This window comes from Protopterus annectens, chromosome 1.part0, assembly GCF_019279795.1.
Source record: "Protopterus annectens isolate FY-2018-M chromosome 1.part0, PAN1.0, whole genome shotgun sequence".
NCBI lineage: Eukaryota > Metazoa > Chordata > Ceratodontiformes > Protopteridae > Protopterus > Protopterus annectens.
Genome location: NC_056725.1, coordinates 4,574,754 through 4,596,210, shown reverse-complemented (window position 1 = coordinate 4,596,210; position 21,457 = coordinate 4,574,754). Strand labels below are relative to the sequence as shown.

The following is a 21,457-nucleotide window of genomic DNA, read 5'->3' as shown; positions in this document are numbered from 1 at the left end:
GAAAAAATGGGATGACATCTGTATTACTTTAAAGTGAGCAAGAAAGTACAGCAAGTTTAGGATATTTGCATGGACGTGTGTGCGTAGGGATTTATCCCCCAAGCAGACTTTATTCTGGTAGCTAGGAAATGCTGGGTGTGTGATGGAAAGTAATTGGAAATATTTTTGGTAATGTAATGAGCTGACAAATTAAAAAAATTCCCTATTGAGTACTTTGTTAGAATGCTGGAAGAGCAAATTGTAATGAAGGGAATGATGCTTTTGAGTTGGGGTAGAGGATCATAATTGCTTAATCATAGGAAGACCTTACTTTCACTGGTTGGCAAAAAAGCAGTTACTAAAGAATGGAAATTAAGAGCGAAGCCAATTGTAATTGGAAGTATTGAATATTATAAAGGAGATAAAAGAATTTCTTTAAAAAAAAAAAAAGAAAGGGAAGGAGCAAATTTACATAGAAATAAAAATAATTTGTAGGAAAATTACACTTAGAACATGTGCTATTCAGGAGACGTGTCAACTTTTTTTATATAGGAAAAACTATCAACAGCTTTAATAAGTGTATTTATCAACATTTGTATGACATAAGAAAGAATAACAACAAGAATGCACTTTAAACATATTGTTGAATTTCCTGAACATTATTTTAAATCCAGTGCCCTTGAACAAGTTTGCAGTAAGGGGAGGGTGGTGCCCTATTGATTTATTTCTTGAATACAGGGAACTTGTGTGGCAGCTCAGATGCAATGCCACTTACCCCCCAGGGCTTAATGAACCAGTATCTATCTCTAGTTATCTAAAATTAAAAGCAGACATTCATATGTGAAAGTAGTACATGGGAATGTGTTGCTATGTACATCCCCTGTTTGCATACAATATATTTTTACTGCTTGAAGCTTTTTTGAATTTTAAAACCGCTTACATAAATAATACAAGTTTTTTTCTGTATTTAATTGTTTTAAAGTGAGTGTGTTTTATTAAGGGTATACTTTAGGTATAGTTTTGTTATGTATGATATGCTGGGGTTTTCAGAGTTGTTGCTGCTTTAATTTTAATAAGAGTTAATTATCTAATTTATGATGTCACAAGATATGATGTGTCTTGTATATTTAAACTCCTTTTGTTGGAGTACATTTTATTCTGAAGAAGTCTTTGGCTTAATAGCTGATGAAAGCGCTCAATAAAAAGTGAATTTGTGGACACCTGTGTGCCGCACTGCTCGTATTTGTATTTACTAGTTTGTATGTTTTCATCTGGTACTTAGTTGCACTCTTCTGAAAAACTTTTTAAAAGATTTTTAAGAACTTTTTTTTCTTCCTGGAGAGCCAGAAGAAATCATGATCTGAAGAAGGCCTATTGCTGAAAGCGCTTATCTGTTGGTATAGTTCTCCATGCTAAAGTTTGACTGTGGCTGTTTTTATCATTATCTTTATTAAAAGTTTGTTTTTAAAAATCTTTTAAAAAGTTTTTCAGAAGAGTGCAACTAAGGCCGTGGAGGTGTAACAAAGATTGTTTCTTATATTACATGAAGTTTTGCTATATGACACAAGTCAGGGTCTTACAAGAAAAAGTTGGGCCCCCCTTCCATAATGTTTATTGCCTGTCTGAAAGTGTTCATGCCCTGAGCATTTTAGAAGCAGTTACCTTTTGGTTGATGTATTCATTCTCATAGCTCTGGGTGTGATTTCCAGGTCAGTGGCTACATTTCCTTCTGCTGTGCTGGAGAGCATTCACCAGTCCTCATTGAGTGTTGAACCAACCATCTGAAGAGTGCCAGATTTGGAAGTTTTCTCTGTGTTTATGACTATAACAGTGATCCTCATGGAGAAAACAGTATACATTTGTAATCAACTTGATCATAATTGTAAATGTGTGGTTGTGGTCACTCTTGCAGTCCTGTCTCCCTCTTGTTATCCTCTCTACTATAGTGGGACCATGATGAACTGGGGTGGGATTTACCATATACCATTTCCCCCTTCACACTTGCACCCTTGTTGTCCTGCCCTCCCTCTCCTTGTTTAGGTTTCCTTGGGAGGGCATAAATATACTGTGTTATAGACTGCAGTTGTAATTAGGTAGCCATTGAAGTGGCATGGCTGTGCCTTGCTTGGGGGCAAGAAAGAACCAAAGAATAATGTGGGCAGATGTCACATGTATACCAGGTACAGAAAAACGTGTGAACTAAGGTGCTTGTCAGCCTGACCATTGAGGAAGGATGCTGTGCTCTGAAAGTTAGGATGGATACTGGAATCAGCCCACAGAGATCCCTGTAAGTATGACTGCAACAGTGACCACTCATGAACATCTGTAATTATGGTAAGTTGCTACACAATTTTTAGTTACCTGGAAATTAACTTGTATTTTTGTCCACAAAAATTTGAAGCAAATAAACTAAGTAAACTCGTCTGACATGCAGTGCTATACTGATTGCATTTTCCAATCTTGACAACTTTTTGCATTCTGTCTGCTTTTGTCTTTGTGGATATTCCAGTTACATGAGTTGTTAAATGAGTAAAAACGTGGAACAGTTAAAATACAAGGCCCAGTAGATTTCTTCACGTGGTAGCACTTTTGGTAGCACTCTGCAGTGTGGTCATGGTTTAATTCACTTACACGTGGCTCAAGCTGCTATGTTTTGTTTTTTCAAGGACCTTTATATTTATATATCTGAGCAAGAAGAATTTACAGAGTTTAATGACACCTCTGCACTACTATGGGAACAGCGAGACCTTGTATTTGGAGACTGGACAAGTGGCGAAAACGGTGATGGATGTTATGAACATTACACAGAAATGGATACTTCAGAGGTTAGTAGAGAACCACAAACTAGTAATTACTAGGCCAGAAAAACTGTCTTACAGCCTTTTTTATCAAAATAATAGGTTGATAAATGTGTTTTTCAGTTTATTGACATATTTGTGTGTGATTACTCTTTAATGTATGTGGTAGAAATATGTATTTATCTTAACATGATGTCTAGGATTAGAGTTCCTTCCCTGACCTCATTGTCCATAGGACTGAAACTGGCAAGACTTGGGTCAGCTCTGTTGCTTAGAAGGATAAAGCTTTGACCGTGGTGTAGACGTTCCAAGAAGGATTAATGGTTCATATGGTTGTAGGAGCTCTCAGGGAGGGATGTAAGTGAACAGCCACTCCTGGCTGACCCATCCTGAGACTGGGAGGGAGAGAGGAAGGCAGTTATGGCTGTGTGTGTGACTCTTTTGCAGGAGTACTAAGTGTAACACCAAGTGAAGTCTGAACCCTGCTGAGCCAATGCTGTCCGGGTAGTGCCACACTTGTAAAGCCTAGGGAGACTTGGCATTGTAGAGACTCACTTCCTCATGTAAGACAGCAGTACTGGTGCTTGAAAGATCTGATGAGGGGCACTTCTAGGGGGAGATGGTATGCCTCCTCCTCCAACAGGCCCAGTAGTCTGATCCACTCTCTACCACCTGACGTTTGCTGGGGAGCAGAGTGCTGATGGGATTTCCATGTTATAAATTGGCCGAGGGGCTCATGGCTAGTTCTGGGAATGCTTGGCCCTTCCCAGAACAAATAGGTAATTTAGTGCCAGTAGAAGGGTTAGTAAGTGAGGTCCTGTAGGGAGCAAAAAAGAAAAAAAAATATAGACTGACTGGGTCTAGCCCTGCTACCAAAACTTTCCCACAGTATCTGGCCTCTTCCTATTTTATTCATAATACTGTACCCCTAAGACCATTCTTCAGATCTCTTTTGTCATGTATTACATCAATACCAGTGAGGGAAATGTCCCAGACTTACCAGTCTCTCTCATACTGATTTTTGTTTGCCTATTTTTGATTCTTGCCCTCTTCCTTACTTGATCTTCAGTTTCTAGGACAAAATGTTCCCATTTCTTCCTGCCAAAATCTTCTGAAGATGACATTAACTAGTGTTTTGGTATCCGTTGTGTGTGTTCTGCAGTTCCCTTTCCCTCATTGACACATGCCATTTATTCCCATTTGGTTGTGTGCTCAGTTGTAGTGCCTTGTAATTCCAGCTTATTTATTTATTATATTTGTTGACCAGGAGTGTCCAGCTGAGCTATGGCCCTTTTTCAGCGGAGGCCCGGTGAGAAGAGCTCTAAAGATATACAATGCAATAAAAATAGCAATACAGATACAGTCAATAAAAGTAGCAATAGAGAATTTGGTGGTTAAAATGCATAAGGTACATATATGTATATTGTTGACAGATAAAACAGTATTATAAACAAAAAAGAGAATGTTAAAAAAGTAGAATAAGTTGTATGTTTTGGTTTAAAAAGAGAGTTGAGTAAATGTAAGGTTTTGTATGCAGAGTAGCAGAAACTTAACAGGGTTACATAAGATTTTCAGGGAGCAGCATATAGAAGAACCTTTGGAGGTTACATAGGATGAAGTAGTTAATGGTAAGTTTTAGTAAGTTAGTTTGATTGTACTAATAAAAGGTAGGTAATAATCAGGGAGGGGGTGAGTACAATGGCAGGACCAGTGTTTTTTAAAGTGGTCTTTGGTTGCTAGCTTAAATTGTTTGGGGTGAGTCAGGGACCTTATTTCTAGTGGGAGTTTGTTCCATGCAATAGAGGGATGGTAGCTATACAAGTTGCACCCTGTGTTGGACTTGGGTTTATGGATTTTTAGTAGATCTTGGGTTGAGCTTCAGAGAAGTCTGGTAGGGGAGTAGTGAGAGATGAGAGAAGATAAACTTGGGCAGAAATCAGGCTGATGTAGGATGGAGTGTATGATTTGGACTTGAGATTGTAGGAACAGGTGAGGTAGTTCGGGCCAATTCAGGTATTTTAGGGAGGGAGAGTGGTGAGGTTTATATGTTTGTTGAGCTGCAAATGTAGCTATTTTGTGGTAGGTTGATTCTAATTTAGTAAGTAGGGAGGAGTTCAGATTTCTGAGTATTTGGGAACAAAAGGTTTAGCATGGTGAGAGTTGCGGGAGCTAGGTCCGTCTCTAAACTGGTTACAAGTGGCGTTCCCCAGGGCTCAGTCCTAGGACCCCTCCTGTTCGGCATATACTTCTCAGAGGTACAGGCAAGCACAGGAGGACTATGGCTGACCAAGTTCACAGACGACTGCAAACTAGGGGCTATAATTGACTCTCCGGCTGACACAGACATCCTTTAAAAGGGTCTCACTGAGACTGATACCTGGTGTCAAAATCGTGGCCTCAAGCTAAATGCCAAAAAGTGCATAGTTATCCCCTTTGGAAAAAACAAAGTACCCACAAACTACCACATAGGTGGTAGTCTCCTAAATACGGAAGACGTAATAAGGGATCTGGGGATCCAAGTAGATAGCAATCTCACCTTTGATAATCGCATTGCCAAAGTGGTTAGAAAATCCTTCTACGTGGCCCACCTAATCACAAAAGGGTTCACATCCAGATCAAAAGAGGTCATTGTGCCCCTCTACTCAGCAGACCCATCATAGAGTACAATGCCCCATTTGGGATGTACCTTACAAGACACCTGCAACAGCTGGAAAGACCACAGAAGTACCTCACCAAGAGGCACACTGACCTCATACAGATGCCCTATGCAGCTTGACTGAAGAAACTCCAGCTGTACTCGGTTGCATACCACCTACTCAGAGGTGATCTCTGCCTGACATACAAGGCCATGTCTAACCCAGAATTGATGGACATGCTCCACCTAAAGAAAACCTTATCCCCTCGTGCCACACGCTCTAGGGATCTAAACCTTACCGCAACAATAAGTAGGACGTGCTGGAGGGAGACTTCCCATACTTTGGAACAAGATCCCAATCTACATTAGGCAGAGCTCCTCGCTAACACTCTTCAAAAGAAACCTTGACGAGTGGATGGGAAACAGAAAGTTTACCTTGGGGATCACTTCAGTGGCTCTGCTGGACAGAGGCACAGGGAACTAATCTAAGGGGGTGGCAAAAGCCAACACATTCTGGCTAGGCTTATAAATTCCTTCGGGCAGATAGCCTAGTACCTACCTATGAACCTATGTAGAAGGTAGTAGGCATGAGTAAGAGAAATCCTAGCTTTCAGTAGTCAAGAAGTTATTGATGCTCTTCATGTTTCACTGTTGCAGTCATCACATTTGCGTTATCCCTGCCAGGGTCACCCTTATCCCTGCCAGGGTCACCCTTGGCCGGCCCGAATACCAGAGGCTTAATATTTCTGCGTCAGTTGCTGTCGCTACAGGTCTGACTTCAGGTCGTCAGTAGTATAAAGTAAGGCAGCCAATGCCATTATATCAATCTTTCTTGCCGAGGAGCCCAAAGCAGAAGCAGTTCGCATGTGTGCCGGTCAGCCGCTACCTGAATTTCATCTTCCGAATTGGAGCTGAAGTTTTCTAAAGCTAAGTACCCCTTTGGGGATCCTTTTTTCTTGCACTAACTGATGTCAGAAAAATTTAACAATTGTCTTGCCTCTGGAAAGCAAATGCCACACCGAGACTTTCATTCTTAATGCGGCACTTGCTTAGGCCCAGACCACGATGTACCTCACTGTCGCTTTTGTGCTTTTAACGCCAGAACTATACGTTGTCAGGTCTTTATTGTAGCTAGATATTTTCGCTTACAGTCCTCTAATTCCGATATGGCTTTAAGCCATCTGACAGCAGATCTTTTGAAAAAACTTAAGGATAAAGACAGAGACAAGACCGCACAAGTCCAAACCTACTGACGACCCTTCCGTTAGGCTAGTCATCAGTTCTCCGATCCTCAGTGAGGCGCTTTTGCAGCCCCTAATGCCCGCTTCTGTGGATTCGCAGGCCACTACCGAGACCCTTTCGCAGTCCAGTATGCAGCAGAACTCCTCTTCAACTAAGTATCCTGCGGTTGTCTTACCCTTGGATGGGTCCGGAGCCACTGAGCACACACTGGCTTCCAAGGAAGTACTTAACACTACCGATTCTGGACACAAACTGACGACGACTTTCGTGTCTACCGTTCTTTCGAAAACTACCTAGTTTCTAAGGCCCATGGTACGAACCACACCCAAGAAACCGACGACCCAATCTCAGGCACATGCTTCCTTGCTTCAGTCTCAAATGCTTAAAATGGAGGAAGACCTTATCATGCTGATCAGGGGAAGCCAAGCTACCCTTCCAAAGGAAAAGAGATCTGTCCACAGTAGTTTTGTCCGAACAGGAGACTGATGACTCTGATGCATCTGAATATGAGGACATGCAACCCCTCTCTGCTTATGAGTATTCTGATGCAGAGGATTCCACTCCTTCAGCCTCTCCACCCGAGGACTTTTCTTTTGGGGAAACCCTTCATACCTTAAGGGAGCATTTTCAGTGAGAATATCAGGACTGCCCTCAGTCTAAAAAGAGACTCAGAAAATTCTTGAATCTTCCACAGCACAGACCCCTGGCCATTCCCCCAGTCCTGGATGTTGTGGACGATGTTTTCGTGGAATCCAGTTTGACTCCTGACACCCTCCCTCCTGCATCTAGAAAACCTGACCGGTATTACAGAGTCCCTGTATCGCACAAATTTCTTTTCAAAAACCTTGCTGCTGACCCTGAGGTAATTTCTCAAGGGCCTAAAGGAATTAAAGCAACCTCTGCTAAGAATCCCACCCCCTCAGATAGGGATTCCTGAGCACTAGACAGATGGGGTAAAAATGTGTATACCTCTGCTACTCTTGCTATCAGAGCACTAGATTGCCAGTTCCAAATGCTAAAATTTCAGGAATGTACCATGGAACTCCTCAAACAAAAAGTGTCTTCCTTTCCTGCTTGTGCAGAAAATAGAGTTACAAGAGTTAATGCATTCTGCAAGTCAAGTGACTAAACACACCTTACACTGTGGTTTTGACACCCTAGATGCTTCTTGCAGGGCAGCAGTCACCAGTTCCATCTTTAGAAGACACGCATGCCTTAAGGAACAGCCCAGACCATGTTAAATCAAAATTATTGGATGCATCCTTGCCAAAAACAACTTATTTAGCACTAAGGCAGAGGAGGTCTTAAAGATGGAAGGAAAAAGCTAAATCTATGCAGACAGTTAAGGATTTCCTACAGGTCCAGGCACCAAGGTTCAGCAGGCATTGCCCCTCCAAGCACTGGTCCTTTCCTGCTCCCACCACGTCAGTTCAACCCAGACCCCGGGGAAGCAAACCTCCCAGTTCTAAGCCCACCCCCTCATGGTAAGAACTCACAACGACTCTACTCCCCCACCCTCTGCCCACCTTCAGTTACCCCTAGGGGAAAACTCTCCTTTCACGCAAGCACCTGGGCCACCATTACTAACGACCGCTGGGTCCTCAACATAGTGTCCCAGAGATACAGATTTTCTTTCTGCACTCTTCCAACCCCAAAAGGGTTCCCAGATCTACCTCCAAACCAGTGGGCAGAGGTGAAAAAGCAAGTCCTTTCCCTGCTCTCTATTAGGGCAGTAGAGCATGTTCCTGCAGAAGAGAGAGCCCAAGGTTTATACTCCACACTATTTCTGGTACCCAGAAAAGAGGACACCCGGCACACCATCCTCGATCTATCCATTCTAAACACCTTCCTGGTGATAAAATTCACGATGCTCACCCTCCAGCAATTGCTATGCATGCTCTCCAAGGATGCTTGGCTAGCCACCCTAGACCTAAAAGAGGCCTACCTCCACATCCTTATCAGGGAATCGTGCAGGTAATATCTGCGTTTCCGGGCAGGATCCCTGCACCTTCCTGTTCTCTGCACTTCCCTTTGGCTTGTCTACAGCTCCCAGAGTTTTCACAAAATCTCTGGCTCCCACCATTGCCTTTTGCAGACAAAGGAATATCCAAATTTACCCATACTTAGATGACTGGCTAATACAGGCAGTCAGGAAAAGCTGCTCGAGCACCTGGCCGTTTGTAAAGTCCCTACTGACCTCCCTAGGGTACACTATTAACGAAAAGAAATCCAAACTAGTACCCACCCAAAGGATTATATTCCTGGGAGCAAGCCTGGACACAGCATCCCAGATGGCGTTCCTTACACCAGAAAAGCAAACTTAACCTGACAGCCTACTTCTCTCAACTAGCCACCAAACCCCAGTTATCTGCAAGGTAAATCCTGCAAGCTCTGGGTTCATGGCATCTTGAATTCTACTCATTCCATATCCCAGATTGCATATGAGGAAACTTCAGTGGTACCTAAAAAGCCTTTGGTGTCAACACTCTCAAGACCTTAAAAGTCTTATACCAAGGATACCTTGCCTAAGGAAAAATTTTCTTGGTGGGCAGCAGCATGCTCCCATAACAAGGGACTACCTTTCTCACCACCCCCCGCTGCCCAGACCCTCACCACAGATGCATCAGACTATGCCTGGGGTGCACACCTGGATGGCAGGTGCATACAGGGCCAATGGAGCCCACAGCAAATCCATCTGCACATCAACCAGAAAAAGATGTTAGCTGTGCAGCACACATTGACAGCTTTTAGGCCCCTTCTCTCTCCAGGGGCTCTCCTGATCAAAACAGACAACACCACTGTGATGTGGTATATCAACAAGCAGGGAGGGACTTGCGCCTACCCTCTATGCAGGCTGGCTATGACCCTTTAGCACACAGCTTCTACCATGCAACTCCACCTGTTAGCACAATTCCTGCCAGGTTCTCTAAACTCTCTGTCCGACCACTTAAGCAGAAATCTTCTGGACCCACACGAGTGGCAGCTAGACAAAAGAACCTTCAACCTCATAACTCAGAAATGGGGCACCCAGAAGGTCGACCTCTTTGCCTTCCACATCAACCATCAGCTCAGCAAGTTCTGCACCAGGGAGCATCACTGCATGACTTGGAAAGTGGGATGCCCTGTCCTTCCCCCTGGGTCAATCTATTGGTCTACGCATTTCCTCCACTACCTCTCATCACCAGGGTACTGCTCAAAATAAGGGAGGAAAAACCAAGGGTAATTCTTATTTCTCCAGACTTTCTTCGCCAGCACTGGTACGCACTGCTGCGCAGCCTGTCCCCACTGCCACTGTGGCATCTCAATCAGACCCTAACCCTCCTGACCCAGAGAGAAGGAGATTTCATGCATCCCCAATTGCAGATCCTCAATTTGGCAGCCTGGCTTATTCCCTGACCACTGATCAATCTGCCAGCCTCAGTAAACATGTTCTAGACATTGTATGTGAGGCCAGATGCTCTAGCACTAGAAAGTCTTCTGCTGACAAATGGAAGAGGTTCTGCACCTGGATTCAGGCTAAGGGAGCCAATACGACACAGCCCTCCCTACCCCTCATCCTAGATTACCTAGCTGACCTGCTACACAGTGGTCTCTCTTTTTCCTGTATTAAAATTCATGCCTCTATCTCTGCTCATTTCCACACTGAGCAGCCCTTTTTTTCACACCCTCTGATCAAACAGTTCCTAAGGGAGGCCAACAACTTCAGACCACCCAGAAGAGTACCCACCCCAGCTTGGCACCTTAACTTTGTGTTGGAAAAGCTCACCCTGCCACCCGTTGAACCAGCATCTTCAGCAGAGTTAAAATTTCTCTCCTGGAAGACAGCTTTTCTTCTGGCCATCACTTCAGCCAGAAGAGGCTACAAGCACTCATGGCTTTGGAGCCCTTCATCATCTTCCATGATGACAGGGTTTCCCTCTGGACTAACCCATCCTTCATGCCCAAAGTGGTGTCCAGTGTGGCTCTCAACTAATCCATTCATTTGCCTACCTTTTTCCCTAACCCACTAAACAAGGGGGGAAGGATCCTGCACTCTCTAGATGTGCACAGACAGCTGAGATTCTATATAGATAGGACTAAATCATTCAGAAAGTCTGATCAATTACTGGCTAGCTTTCCTGCAGGGGTAGAGCCATTTCCAAACAAACAGTTTTCAAATGGATAGCACACTGCATCCATTTCTGTTACAAGCAACGCTGAAAACCTCCCCCAAGGGGGTCAGGACTCACTCCACCAGAGCAGCCTCCACCTCTGCAGCTTTCCTCAGAGGAGTCCCCACCAGGGACATCCTGAAGACTACCACCTGGACATCTGTTCACACTTTCATCAAGCATTACCACCTGGCTATCTTCTCCAAATCCAGCGCAGGCTTTGCCACTGCAGTCTTGCAGGGCATCTTAGCCAGCCGCTAGTCTCCTTGACTACCTTCACCCTTTTTCTCAGCTTTGAGAATCAAACCAAAGACTGCAACAGTGAAACACAAAGAGCATAGTACAGTTGTTTACACTTACCATAACTGTAGATGTTCGAGTGTATTCACTGTTGCAGTCCTGTTTTCCCTCCCTCCAAACCCCTTTTCTTTCTCTCTCTCTTTCTCCTTACAAGGAACATTTTGGTATTTACTTTCCACTGCTGGGGTTCTTCCACCATAACCTGGCCCCCACTTGGGGGCTTCTGACAGGACAAGAAAAACTGATGTAATGGCGTCGGCTGCCTTACTTTATACTACTGACGACCTGACGTAAGACCTGAAGCAACAGCAACCGACACAGAAATACTAAGCCTCTGGTATTCAGGCCGGCTGAAGACTTCCCTGGCAGGGATAACCCAAGTGTGATGACTGCAAAAGTGTATGCACTCGAACATCTACATTTATGTTAAGTGTACACAACTGTACTTTCCTGTATAGTAATCCTAGCTTTTGGAGGTGTTTGTTGTTAATGTGAAGATCATGGTGCCCTATAGGGGGAACAGTTGTATAGGCCAACCACTATGGGCATCTATTGTGGTGCGTAGCATCCTCAAAATAGAACACGGATCACAGACTACGCACCGTGGCAGGGCTTGCCACTCGACAGTGTAAAATATGGCTCTAGGTGATTTGGTCATGTGACTAATGTCAGCAAAATGGGCATGGGTAGTTATCAGTGATAAGTGAGTTGAGGACCTGGCCTACTCTGACCTTTTTATACATATGTACATATGTATTTTATTTGCACAACTTTTTTTTTCTGGGTTTAACAGGAAATGATGTCATTATTTGCTTTATTGGCTTCAGTATTTAAATGCAGTCTGTCAACCACACTTCATGTATAGCCATTGAGGAAAGCTATAAGCTGAAACCGGTCTGGTTCTAATAAATAAACATTTTTGTTTCTATTTTTGCTTCATTCTGCTTCATTCCCTGGTGCTGGCCTTTTTGTGTGTTATACTCAAGTTACTGTGGTTCGTGCACCTGCCGTACTTGCTAGCATATTTCGTTTTGGAACTACTCTGACCTATGCCAGGAACCCATTGCTAATGGTGGGAGGGGTATATGTGACCCTATTGGCCAATGTGTGCCTGCCGTAAAGCCCAGCAGCCCTGGGTCAGTAAGCTGCTGGCCAGCCAGTGTCTAGTTGCCCAGCCTGGGTCACCTGGGATAGCTCTGTTGAGTGAAAGCTGGATATAAAATCAACCAACCTGCCAAACCTGAACTGAGAATTGCTACATTTAATGTAGGTTCACTGACAGGACATCACTTGGAAGTGGAAGACATGATGATACGGAGGAGGCTCAACGTCTTATCTATCCAAGAGATGAGATTGAGCAGTGCAGCAAAGCCACTTGGCTTGGGATCCATATTCTACTATTCAGGAGGGGAGCAGGCTAGAAATGGTCTCTAAAAATAGATTCCTGGTGATCAGACTGCAGTGTAATGATAGGGCGGTATTCATAATCTCAGCCTGTGCCCCACAGCAGATTGTGATAGTGAGGAAAATAGTGGATTCAGACAGCAGTTGCAGGTCCTACTAGATAAAGCAAGACAACATGAATTGATGTTGATAATGGGTGACTTGAATGCACATATAGGGACAGACAAAACAGGATATGAGGACTGCCAGGGGCCACATGGGTGAGGCAACAAGAGTAAAGAAGAAGTCATTCTAGATTTATGTCTGGCAAATGGCTTGATAGTAGCCAGCCCTTGGTTCAGAAAGAGAGAATCACAAGGTCATATACAAGAGTAGCCAACATGCAACTCGGGTAGACTTCCTCTAGTAAGGAAAAGGCACTGGGGTAGAATCCATGATTGCAAAGTCATACCCAGTGAAATAGTCGTCCCACAGCATAAACCACTGGTTGCCGCAATCCGCTGCAAGCAGTGGTCAGAGAAGGCTCTAAGATCAACAGAGACCAAGCTGAAGACCTGCAAGTTGACTGGAGAGAAAGTACAACAGTTAAAGGAATTACTCAGGGCTATAGCACCCCAAAAAGAGGAGGAAATAGGTGGAGTTGAACAAAAATGGAAGTGCCTAAAAACAGCATGTGTCAGGACTACAAAAAAGATATGTGGTCGAGCCAGGTATGGAAATAAGGTACATAAGGAAAGCTAGTGTTGGAGTGCAGAAGTCTAGGAAGTCATCAAAAGAAAGGAGGAGTAGGAAATAGAAAAAACTAACCAGGCTAGGAAGGACTACTGGTTGGCTAACAAGCTAAGAAAGAAGTTGCAATAGCAAAGAATAGGGCATCGGAGGCCTCTGCCAACTTCTGGAAAGTGACTCACTAAGCTGCACAAAGAAACTACATCAGGTTGCAAGGCAAAGACAGAAGGATAAAGAACATAGACAGCCAAGAACCAGACTCGATGGTACCAAAATAAAAAATGTTTATTTCCACAAAAAAGACTCCGTAGTAACGCAGTCTTTCGCTTCTTCTGAAGAAGTGTTGGATGACTAATGTGCTGGACTGACTGTGTTACTACTGAGTCTTTTTGTGGAATTAAACATTTTTTATTTTGGTACCATCGAATCTGATTCTTGGCTGCTTGGAGTGGTGATTCTTTTTTTTTCCTGGTGTATTTTTTCCGCTCCGTACACCACTTGTTGTTCAAGAGAGTTAGGACACCCTTCATAAGGGATGCCAGCAACAACCTGCTCACCAGTCCACAGGACATTAAATGTAGATGGCGGGAGTATTTCCAGCAGCTTTTGAATGAAGAAAACCCCACAGAAGCTGTACTGCCCCAGAGACCTACGATGACAGAAGAAGAAGAGCCCACCCTAAAATAAATTATAACAGCACTAAGGAAAATGAAGTCAGGAAAAGCAGCAAGCTCAGATGAGGTCACAGCACATATGACAAAGATTCTGGGTGAAATAGGGTGAAATGTCTCCTGAGGGTACTAATAGCAGTGTGGAGAGAGAGTCATATTCCAGATGACTGGAGAATAACCATACTCATGCCAGTGTACAAGAACAAAGGGGACATCCACAACTGTGGGCAGTACAGAGGCATCAAACTCCTATCACATTGCATGAATGTTCTGGAAAGTGTGATTGGTAAATGGATACACAGAGTAGTAGAAAGTAAGATGAGAAATGAGTAGTTTAGGTTCAGATCAGGATGCAGCACAACTGACCAGATGTTTGCAGTGAGACAGATACTTGAGAAGAAGCTAGAGGTGAGGAGAAAGTCCAACTGGGCATTCCTAGACTTGGAGAAAGCATATGACAAGGTCCCAAGAAATCTGATCTGAGCAGTACTGTGGTGGTTTGAAGTCCCTGAAACATTGGTAGAATTAGTGCAGGCTATGTACAAGGACCCAATGACTCGAGTATGAACAGTGTTCGGCCTCGCAGAGAAGTTCCCAGTGGGTGTGGTTGTACCCCAGGGTTCAGCTCTGAGCCCACTGCTGTTCATAACTGGTGACGGACTACATTACCAAACAGGTCGGAGGGGACAGATCAATACAGTTGCTGTATGCAGATGATGTGGCATTACAGGCTGACTCTGAGCTAGAACTTCAGCAAAGGATAGGAGAATGAAATGCAGAATTGAAGGCACATGGGATGAAACTAAGCACAGATAAGACTGTGGTAATGGCAGCAAACTGGGGAAATCAGAAGAAGCTGATAATAGATGGAAAGGAAGATAGTGGAACAGGTAAACAGCTTCAAGTGTCTGGGAGGGGTGGTTGAGGAGAAGGGAAGTCTGAATGAAGAGGTCAGAGTTAGAATTAGAGGGGCTGCCGCCAACTGGCATAGTGTGTCACGTGTAGTCTGACAGAAGAATGCCAAAGAAGCTGAACAGTAAGGTGTAGACCAGAACTACTGTATGGTACAGAAACCTGGGCAGTAAAGGCAGAAGAGTTGAAGAAGCTAGAGGTGATGAATATGAAGTGCCTCACAAGAGTGGTAGGATGACACTGTGGGACAGATGAAGAAATGAGGACATAAGAGCAGAAGCCAAAGTAGCTCCAATTGCAGAAAAGATCAAAGAGAACAGATTACGGTGGTTTGGACACGTGTACAGAAAAGCAGAAGGCAGTCTGGTGAGGAAGATTTGGGTCAAACGGGAAGAAGGTAAAAGGAAGCAAGGACGTCCAGCAAAGAGGTGGATGGACCGTGTAGAAAAAGATCTGTGACAGGCATGAGTGTTTAAGAAGACATGAGTGTCGCACTGAATCGAGAGTTGGCGACAGTTAACACGATACCCCGACCCCATGTAGAAAGAATGGGGGAAAAGGGGGCAGCTGCTGATTGTGTATATATGTGTGTGTGTGTGTGTGTGTGTGACACTATATGCGTGCATGAGAGTAAGAGAGAGAGCTCGACTGAAGTATTATTTTACACTTGCTAGTCAGCACTTTTGCTGTTTATAGTGAGTGTAAAAAAAATAAATAGGGAAAAGTGTGTGCATGTGTGTTTGTTGCTGCCTGCGTGTGTGTGAATGCATGCACGAAAGCAGATGAGATTTTGTGTGTGTGAGAGAGAGATCAAGCTTTCCCCTGGCAGCAGCAGCTTCAGTTACAAGGTTTCTATACCTCTCAACCTCTTAGCACAAGAAATCTGGACAGAGATGCAAATAACGGGGGAACAAAGGACCGAAAATGGGGACAGCTTTTAAATAAGTGTTGTTTTGGATATAAAATGCTTTCTCCAACACCATTAATGTACTACAACAAGTTTTAAACATTAGGCAGAGAAACTATTTTAGATCAAAAATATATTTAAAAAAATATAATAATAAAAAAAGTAATAATAAGCAAGTAAAACACGACAATTTTACAGCGAACCCATTCTCTATGAGTAATAATGCCCTGCAGGGGGTGTGTTAATGTGCAATTAATGCCCTTCCAGGGGTGTAGAGGCCTCCTCCTGCAGCATCGGGCCTCATAACACCCCTGGGCAGATGTTAATTACGCATTAACACACATCCTGTCTGGGATTATTGCTTGCGTAACCAGAATGCAGCATAACCAGTTATCCAGTCAAACAAATGCAGTTACCATTCAAGTGAAAGGTAACAACAGTAAGATGGAACATAAGATTTTTAATAAGGTATGTAGTTCTTGCTGTACATTGCAATAAAACAAATGTAAAACTGTAATAAATAATTGTCTACCAATTGACTGATCATCACTTTTAGGGATAAAACTATAGATTTGTGAATCACATTAATGATAGCTCCTTCTATACCATGAGTTTGGGTTATACTGCCAGGGGATTAGTGCTAGGAAGAAAGTATTTGGAATAATTTGTGCACCTGTGAAGATGAAGGTGCAATAAAGTGTTTCTGTTGTAGACTGTTTATTAGAATGTGATAGCTGTGTACTACAGTGTGACATCTGTGTTTATTACACTATATGCCAGGTAGACTATACTTTACAGGAACTTGTAGTGCATGGGTTGTCACAATTGCACTCTGAAGTCAGGAAAAAGATAAACTTGTTAAGTCTGGTTCATACACTAGGGAAGTTCTTAAAAGTGCCAAGGGGTGTGCATAACGAAAGCATGTTAATGGCATTTAGATGCTGCTAAGATCAGGATCTGATATTGTCCGTGTCATTATTCATCACAGTAGGGTCTTTGATCCGACCCGGCAACATTCAACAGAATGACCCAAGGCTTGAGCTCCTCTCCCTCCCATAATACTCTGCTGCTTTCTAACCCCCAAATCTCATTTGCCTCTATTTAGTACAGACACGATGTTATTAGTGTTTCACTGTTGCAGTCTTCACACTTGGGTTATTCTGCCAGTGGTAGCCCTCAGTCGGCCCAAATACCAGAGGCTTAGTATTTCTGCGTCTGTTGCCGTCGCTCTAGGACTAACGTCAAGTTGTCACTGGTATAAAAACAGGCAGCCGACACCATTACATCAGTCTTTCTTGCAGAGGAGCCCGAAGCAGAAGCAGTTTGGACGAGTGCCGGTTGGCCGCTACCTGAGTTTTTGTTTCTGAAATTGAAGTTGAAGTCTTCTAAAGCCAAGTACCCCAGTGGGGATCCTTGCTCTAACTGATGTCAGAAAAAGTTAACAATTGTCTCGCCCGTGGAAAGCAAATGCCACACCGAGATTTCCATTCATACTGCATCACCTGTTTAGGCCCAGACCACGGCGTCCCTTGCTGCCTGTTTTGTGCTTTGTTCAACTCCTGAACTGTTTGGTCATTGGGCCCTTATTGTAGCTAAATACTTTCACTCTCTATCTCCATATCCCAAAATGGCTTTGTTAAGCCATCCGACTTCAGATCTTCCGAAAAAATGTAAGGATAGACTGAGACCGACCGCACAGGTCCAAAACTGCCGACGGCGCTTCCGTTAAGCTAATTGCCAGTTCGCCAGTACTCCGTGAGGCCCTTTCGCAGCCCCTGATGCCCTCATTGATGGATTTGCAGGCCGCTACCGTGACCCGTTCAGAGTCCGGTATGCTGCGAGACTCCTCTTTGACTACGGAACCTGTGGATGTTTCTACCTTGGATGGGTCCAGAGCCGCTGTGCAGGTACTGGCTTCTGAGGAAGTTCATCGCACTACCGATATTCGACACAAACCGACGACTTCTTTCACGTCTTCAGTTCTTTCTAAAACTACCGGGTTTCTAAGGCCCGGAGTACGAGCTACGCCGAAAAAAAACAATGACCCAAACTTCCTTGTCACAGTGACAGATGCTTAAAATGGCGGAAGACCTTATCATACTGATTAGGGGAAGCCAGCCTTCCCCTGCTAAAAGAAAGAGACTTGTCCTCAGCACCTTTATCTGACCAAGAGTCTTGACGACTCTGAGGTTTCTGATTACGAAGTCATGCCCTTGTCTGCTTATGAGGATTCAGATACAGAGGAATCCATTCCTTCTGCTTCTCCTCCAGAGGATTTTTCTTTTGGTGAAACCCTACATACTTTGAGAGAGCACTTCCATTGGGAATGCCAGGATTATCATCCGTCCAAAAAGACTCTGGGAATTTTTAGATTCACCACAGCACAGACCCTTAGCTATACCTCCTGTTCTGGATGTTGTGGATGATGTCTTTATGGAATCCAGTTTAACTCATGATACTTTACCTCCTGCTCCCAGGAAACCTGACCGGTATTAGAGTCCCTGACTCCCACAAATTTCTTTTCAAGACTCCTACTGCTGAGCCAGAGGTCATCTCCCAAGGGCCTAAAGTAATATAAGCAACTACTGCAAAAATCCCATCCCCTTGGACAGGGATTCTCAAGCCTTAGACAGGTCGGGTAAAAAAGTATATACCTCTGCAACTCTTGCCATTAGAGCATTAAATTGTCAGTTCCACATGCTGAAATACCAGCAACATACAGTGGAACTCGTTAAACAAAAGTTATCTACCTTCCCTGACTGTGCAGAAAATAAAGATTTACAGGAACTTATGCATTTTGCAAGCCAAATCAGTAAGCATACCCTGCAATGTGGGTTTGACGCCCTAGAAGCATCCTGCAGGGCAGCAGTCACAGGTTCTGTACTTAAAAGGCATGCTTGTCTTAAGGAACAGACCTTGCCAGATCATGTCAAATCAAAATTATTGGACGCACCACGGAACAAAGGCAATCTGTTTGGCACCAAAGCAGAAGAGGTTTTAAAAAACATGGAAGGAAAAGCTAAGTCTATGCAGACAGTTAAAGACTTCTTGCAAGCTCAGCCTCCATGATTCAGCAGGCATTGCCCCTCAAAAGATTGGTCCTTTCAAGCCTTCTCAAGGCCACCTCAGACTAGACCTAGGGGTAACAGACCCCCCCAGACAGCACTCTCAGGCTATGCAGAAATCTAAGCAGTGGAGTACCTCCACTCCTAAACCAGGGAGTGCTAAGCCACCCCTTTATGGAAAGAATTTCCAATGACTCCTCAACTCCTCCTCTCACCTCTGCCTATCTGCTTATGCCCCTAGGAGGAAAACGTACCTCCCATGCAAAAAACTGGGCCTCCATCACCAACGATCGATGGGTCCTCAACATAGTGTCCCAATGGTACATATTTTATTTCCACACATTGCCAACCCCAAAGGGATTCCCAGATCTTCCTCCAAACCAGTGGGCAGAGGCACAAAACCAAGTTCATTCCCTGCTCTCCATGATGGCAATTCATCCTGTTCCTGCAGATCAGATAGGCCAAGGGTTCTATACCAGACTTTTTCTGGTGCCCAGAAAAGAGGGCACCTGGTGCCCAATCTTAGATCCATCTATTCTAAACACCTTCCTGGTAGTACCAAAATTCAGAATGCTCACACTGCAGCAGCTTCTCCCTATGCTGTCCAAAGATACCTGGTTAGCCACTCTAGACCTCAGAGGCCTATCTGCATATCCCAATCAGAGATGCTTGCAGAAAATATCTACGTTTCAGTGCAGGATCTATGCATTATCAGATCTCTGCACTTCGCTTTGGCTTATCCACTGCTCCCAAAGTTTTCACAAAATGCCTGGCTCCAGCCATTGCTTTTTGCAAACAAAGAAATATTAACAATTACCCCTTACTTGGACGGCTGCCTGATTCGGGCAGACAGGAAAAACTGTTACAGCACCTGACATTTGTAAAGGTCCTACTAACCTCACTGGGGTACACTGTCAACGAAAAGAAATCCGAACTAGTCCCCAGTCAAAAAATTGTATTCCTGGGAGCAACCCTGGACACAGCATCCCAGATGGCATTTCTAACTCCAAAAAAACAAGTCTTATCTGACAGGCTACTTCTCTCAACTGGGCACCAGAACACAGTTATCCGCAGTGAAAATCCTGCAAGCTCTAGGGTTCATGGCCTCCTGCATTCTGCTAATTCCATATGCCAGATTGCATTTGAGGAAACTTTAGTGGTAATTAAAAAGCCTTTGGTGTCAACATTCTCAGGACCTGGAAACTGTTATACCTATGATACCCTGTCTAAGGAAAGTTTTTCTTTGGTGGGCAGTAGCATGCAACCACAATAAGGGACTTCCCTTTTCACAACTCCTCACTCCCCCCCCAGACCCTAACCACAGATGCATCAGACTATGCCTGAGGTGCTCACCTGGATGGCATGTGCATTCAGGGCCACTGGAGCCCAAACCAAATTCATCTGCACATCAAACAAAAAGAGATGCTAGCCGTTCAGCACGCTCTGGCAGCTTTCAGATCCCTGCTCTCTCCAGGGCCTCTACTAATCAAAACCGACAATACCACAGTAATGTGGTACATCAACAAGCAGTGGAGAACCCACTCTTACCCAGTCTGCAGGCTAGCCATGACCCTTTGGAACACGGCATCAGCCATGCATATTCACCTGCACGATCAATTCCTGCCAGAAACCAAAACTCTCTGGCAGACAACTTAAGCAGAAATCTCCTAGATCCACACAAGTGGTAATTAAACCACAACACCTTCAGCCTTGTGACCCGAAAATGGGGTACCCCGAAGGTGGACCTATTTGCCTCCCCCTACAACCACCAGCTCAGCAAATTCTGCACCAGGGAGCCTCACAGCAAGGCCTGGAAAGTGGATGCCTTATCCTTCAAGTGGGCAAACCTCTCCATCTATGCATTTCCCCCTCTACCTCTTCTTACAAGAGTATTACTCCAAATAAGGGAAGAAAGACCAAGGGCAATCCTGATTGCCACAGACTGGCAACGCCAACACTGGTACTCACTACTGTGCAAGTCTGTCCCCGTTGCCTCCGTGGCACATCCCCCAGATTGCAACTCTCCTGACTCAGCAGGAGGGAGAGTTCTTGCATCCACAGTTGCAGACCCTGAACCTTGCAGTCTGGCTTATTCCTTGACTTCTCCTCCAGTGGCCAGCCTAAGCAAACAAGTCTTGGATGTCATACGTGAAGCCAGACGACCCAGTACTAGAAAATCCTATGCTGACAAGTGGAAAAGGTGTATTGTTCCTGGATCCAGACTAAAGGAGCTGACCCAGCACAGACCTCCTTACTTCTCATCCTGGATTACCTAGCAGAACTACTCCACAAGGGCTTGTCCTTCTTTTCCATTAAAATCTATGCTTCTGCCATCTCTGCACATTACAGCACTGAGCCACCTCTCTTCTCACGCACTCCCATCAAACAGTTCCTGAGAGGGGCTAACAACTTAAGTCCACTAAGAAGAGCCCCTATCCCTGCTTGGGACATTAACTTTGTGTTGGAAAAGCTCACACTCCCCCTTTGAGCCTGCAGCTTCTGCAGAGTTAAAATTCCTCTCTTGGAAAACAGCCTTGCTTCTGGCAATCACTTCAGCTAGAAGAGTGTCTGAGCTACAGGCACGTATGGCTGCGGAACCTTTCATCATTTTTCATGCTGACAGGGTGTCCCTCAGGACTAACCCAACTTTCATGCCTAAAGTGA

The 21,457-nt window shown here is 44.3% G+C and overlaps 1 protein-coding gene across 4 annotated transcripts in view; it reads left to right on the top strand.

Annotated features, from left to right (window-relative positions):
* Positions 1-21,457, top strand: part of CLPTM1 (CLPTM1 regulator of GABA type A receptor forward trafficking) — a 1,743,979-nt gene that overhangs the window by 394,980 nt on the left and 1,327,542 nt on the right. For all 4 annotated transcript variants that reach the window (XM_044078057.1, XM_044077978.1, XM_044078148.1 and 1 more), the window contains one exon: positions 2,646-2,804. In XM_044078057.1, coding sequence (XP_043933992.1) covers positions 2,646-2,804 — 159 coding nt within the window. The remainder of the gene's footprint in view (positions 1-2,645; positions 2,805-21,457) is intronic.